The 4,499-nt window shown below is 55.5% G+C and overlaps 1 protein-coding gene across 1 annotated transcript; it reads right to left on the reverse strand.

Moving 5' to 3' along the window:
• Positions 1–3,200: 3,200 nt before the first annotated feature.
• Positions 3,201–4,445, reverse strand: RPP25 (ribonuclease P and MRP subunit p25). The gene has a single exon (XM_004711972.3). The coding sequence runs from the start codon at positions 4,434–4,436 to the stop codon at positions 3,837–3,839; it is 600 nt and encodes a 199-aa protein (XP_004712029.1). The 5' UTR covers positions 4,437–4,445; the 3' UTR covers positions 3,201–3,836.
• Between the last annotated feature and the right edge of the window lie 54 nt (positions 4,446–4,499).

Below are 4,499 nucleotides of genomic sequence, written 5' to 3' on the forward strand. Positions count from 1 at the left end.
TGGATTCCATATGTCAATGTTCTCAAATTGGGGAAGGATGAAGTTTTCTACTCCCACAAAGATTGACAGCCTTGGACACTCACAGGGGCATCTCTACCCTGTCAAACAGGGTGGCTGTGAGTCAGCATTGACTCGATGGCATGAGTTGAGTATGTTTTCAAATAGAACAAACTCTTGACTTGGTGACCCCACAGCTTTCTGGAGGTTAACATTCACTCCCCACTCTAGCCTGGAGGTATCCAGGCAAATCCCAGGTTGGGTCCAGCAGGCAAAGATGGAAAACCTGAGGCTCCAAGATAAAAGTCAGCTCCTGAAGCAGCTCCCCACCCCCCACCCCTGGTTTCCAGATCTTCTTAGGCTTTACCCATCTTCTGTCTCAGCCTTAAGAGCATCTGTCACATTCCTGGGGTACCTGCTTCTAGGTCAGCAGGGCTAGAGGATCAGTGAGGCAGCAGGGGGTGCTCACAGATGCTAGGTCCCCTCTATATGCCTATCTGAAGTTGGGGAACCAAATCCACTGACAAGTGCAGAAAAGATAGCTAGTTTCCATGACCCGCTTTTCAATGGAAGAAACTCAACCCATCATGTTGTCATGACCCAAACCTTCGACTCAATCCCTACTCATAATGACCCTGTAAGGCTGCGTGGAACTGTCCCAGAGGGTTTCCAAGTGTGGTACTTACATCATGTGGTGTCAATTTGGGACTTGAGAGGACTAAGAATGAAGGGGTGGAGTCTAGTCTGCCAATCAGGTCATAGCCAATGAAGACTCTGTGTGGGCATGGCCTTCTCCTGAGAATTCCGGGAATTCCTTAGAGGCAGGAGAGACTCTGCTCACTCCTTTGGAGACCCTCTGCTGACACTAAGCTCTTGGAGCTGGAGAAGCCACATGGACCTACCCTGATGCATCCCTGGAAATTGGAGCAGTCACGTGGAGACCCCTGCCAGCACTGAGATGCTTCTACTGCCACTGATTTTACACCCACTGGCCTGTGATCTTCCTGCATTCAGCATCCTTGCATGTGTTTCGTGAGTCTGAAGAGGACTTTAGAGATTGGTAGCGGACATATGCGCTAATATTGGACTTATGGACTTGATCTGGACTGGGCTGTTTTCTTAATACTCAACTGCTCTTGTATATAAACCTCTTTCTTATACACTTATGAGTGTGTCTATGAATTTGTTTCTCTAGTCTACCAGACTCACACACCCAGGCGGTAATCTTTACAGAAGCAGACTGCCTCATCTTCCTACTGCAGAGCAGCTGGTGGATCCGAACCACCAACCTTTTGCTATCAGATGAGCTGAGCACTTAATGATTGCATCACCAGGGGTCCTTTGCTGTTGTTCAAAAACAAAATAAATGCCAACTCATAGCAACCCTCTAGGGCAGGGTAGAATTGTTCCAGTGAGTTTCTGAGAGTGTAATTGCTGATGGGAGTAGAGAGCCCTGTCTTTCTTCCGTGGAGTGGCTGGTGATTTCCAGTTAGCAGCCTGAGTAACCAGGACGCCACTGTCAAATCCATTCTGACTCATAGCAACTTCGTGTGGTGGGGAGAACTGCCCCTGTGGGCTTGGGGTTTAGAATCTTTCTGGGAGCACATCACCAGGTCTTTCCCTTGAAGAGGTCCTGGGTGGGTTTGAACTGCTAACCTGTTTGTTGGCAGTTGAGTGCTTAACTGCTGCACCCTCTACACTTTGGGGCTCACCGTAAATCCACTGCCTCATAGTGACCCTATCCAGGCTTCTCAAGGCTGCACATCTTTATGAGCAGGCAGCCTCATCTTTCTCCCACAGAGTGGCTGGTGGGTTTGACCCAAGGACCCTTCGGTTAGCAGTCCAATGCTTACCCAACAGTGTCACTGGGGCTCTGAGGGGCATGCTAAGGTTCCAAGGCTAGGAAGACAGGAGAAGCAGCATGCTTCCTCTCCCCCTGGTTGGAAGGAGAGTCACCTGATCTGGAACCTCCCTGCAGCATGGCTGTGGTGGCCTTCTGCTCCCACTCTCCGGGCTGCAGAGCCCCGGAGGTCTGGAAAGCTGGCCCTTTGCCAGAACCAAGACCAGTTTCCCTGAAGCTTCTACCCTGCAGGACCTCGTCCAAGTTTTATCATTTATTTTATCCGCTCAAGTCCAGGGCAGACCCATTGTCAGGGTAGTTCAGTTTTTTTCTCCCTTCTTGGTGACCCCTAAGTGTCAGAGAAGCCCAAGTCCCAGCCCTTCCCAAAGACTCATCCAGAACAAGAATTTAACAAGGGCAATCAGTAGCAGGACTCCCTCATTTAAAGCTCCAGCAGAGGTGCTGGCAGAGGTATGGGCTTTCTTGCAGAACCTCTGTCAGCTGCAGAATCTAGCTCTTATCACCAACAGAGTTATTTCAGAGTTCTGCCAGCAGAGTTACAAATGCCTTCTTAGCCATCTCCTCTTTTCCAGGGGGCTGCTGAACTGCGCGGGGGTGGGGGTCTGCTTATGAGATCCTGGGGACATGTACCCACCCCTGACTCACCAAAGCTCTTCCAGAAATGTCCTTCTCCCTCCTCCCTTCACCCCCCAGCTGACTTGGAGTTGGGCAGAAAGGCTTATGAGACTGTTATCTCTCAGCAGTCAGCTGTGCTGGGCTGCAGGCGGCCGCTTATCAGAAAGCCTGCAGTGATTCAGTCCACATCCCAGCTTCTCTGCTGAATAGTAATTTCCAGCAGTGGATTTGTGCTCAATCTCTCTTCTTCCCCTTCCCCGAAGGGTGTGCTGTCCTTTCTCCGACCTAGCGAGAGAGCCATGAAGAGAGCCCGCCTGCCCTGTGGGAAGAGGGTACTTGGAGCCAGTTTTCAGGGTAAGGCTTGGTGAGACTATGGACCAATGGACAACCCCCCCACCCACCCACCCCCACCCCCGCTGTCATTCTTGGGAAGGACCGCCCCCTGTTGACCAGAACACTCAGGCCTTATCCTCCCAGAAAAGCTTATCCCTTTTTTTAGTGGTGGCTTACAGAGGGATGCAGGCCTCCTGAGGCCAGGGCAGCGGCCAGGAAGACCTAGGGAAGCGGGTGGAAAGCCAGGAATTGGACCGTGTGCTTCTGGCACCTTTCCAAGGCTGCTCAGGCGTTGTGCCTGATCCTGAAGACTCGGGAAGGCCAGGTCTGAGCGACTGAGACACCAGGTGGCAGACCCAAGTGGGTGATGAGGGAAAAAAATCTGAGGACAGTGCCGTTTTGTGTGTTTGTTTTATTTGAAACAAGAGTCCAGCTCTGGGGCTCAGGGGAGAAGTCCTGGGGAGTTCTGTGCTGGATCTCTCCCTCTAGGCCAACTTGGGAAAGGGTGGATGTCCCTGGCTCCCTCATTTCAGGATGTTCCTCCAATGTGAGGCAAACTGTGCCCTGGAGGGGGCCGGAAGAGGAGGGTCCCAGAGCACCACAAGGCTCCTCTCTGGAAGTTTCTTAGCCCTTGTCCTCTGCTGCCAAAGGAGGGGGGCGACTCCAAGGACTTTCTAGGAACAAAGACTCAGTTCCCTCCTGAATGCCTGGCGCCCTTAACCTCTGAGGGCAGCGCGCGAGGCCCCAGCGTTCAGCTGCCCACCAGCCCCTCTCTAAGAAGTCCTAGTGCGCTCCAGAAAAGTTGAAAATAGAGTCCCAAGTCGTCAGGCAGCAGAGGGGAGGGGCAACCACAGCACGATGCTCCCCAGGAGTGGTTAGGGGGTGGAGGGGTCCTCTCCTCCCACTCCGTGGGCTTCTCTTTGTCATCTTGGGGATCCATGCTGCCAGTCTGAGGGCTGTGTCCCGGTGACAGGTTCGTGGGCTCCAGAGGACGGGAGCGGGGACAACATCTAGAGCGAGCCTGGAGTCCTCAGGCAGTTTGGTCCTCCCCCGATGCCCCCGGCTCCAGTTGTGATCGCTTTGCGGAGCTTTCTCCAGTTGCGGGGTCCCCCCGGCTCCTCTTGAGTGTAGGCGTGGCTGACGGGGACGAGGGACCCGGGTGTGAGTCCGGGGGCTGGTAGCCAGGTTGGTGTGGATCCAGCGCGTCCTTGGAAAGTAGGATGGCGAGCGCGGGCACATTTTTGAGCACGCTCAGGCTGGCGGGGGACCCTCCGCCCGGGCGGTCGGGCGCGGGCCCGGGCGGGAGGCTCTCCCACACCTCGCGCACGCTCCGGTAGCGCAGCCGCGTGACCTGGTGCAGGCCCGGCAAGCGGCGCTTGAGGATCTCCACACACGTGACGGTCTTGGTGGTGGCCCGGCCGCAGCCGCTGAAGACGATGGCGCGCGTGGCCGGCTGCGCCATGCGGGCGGTGGCGAAGGCCAGCAGGTTCCGGATCTTGCTGCCCTCCTTGACCCGCATGAGCACGGCGCCCGGCGCCAGGTCGGCGAAGGGGCCGGAGCCCGGTCCGCCCCCCTCGGCCCCGCCACCCGCCGACGCCTCCTCGGAGCGCACCTTACGGAAGTTCTCCATGCGCCGTCGCCGTCGCCTGGACCGTGGGACGCAGACTTCGCCATGGGGCGCCTCAGCCCCTGG

Source organism: Echinops telfairi, unplaced genomic scaffold (assembly GCF_000313985.2).
Source record: "Echinops telfairi isolate 266 unplaced genomic scaffold, ASM31398v2 ScPeMD7_7475;HRSCAF=8513, whole genome shotgun sequence".
Classification (NCBI taxonomy): Eukaryota; Metazoa; Chordata; class Mammalia; order Afrosoricida; family Tenrecidae; genus Echinops; species Echinops telfairi.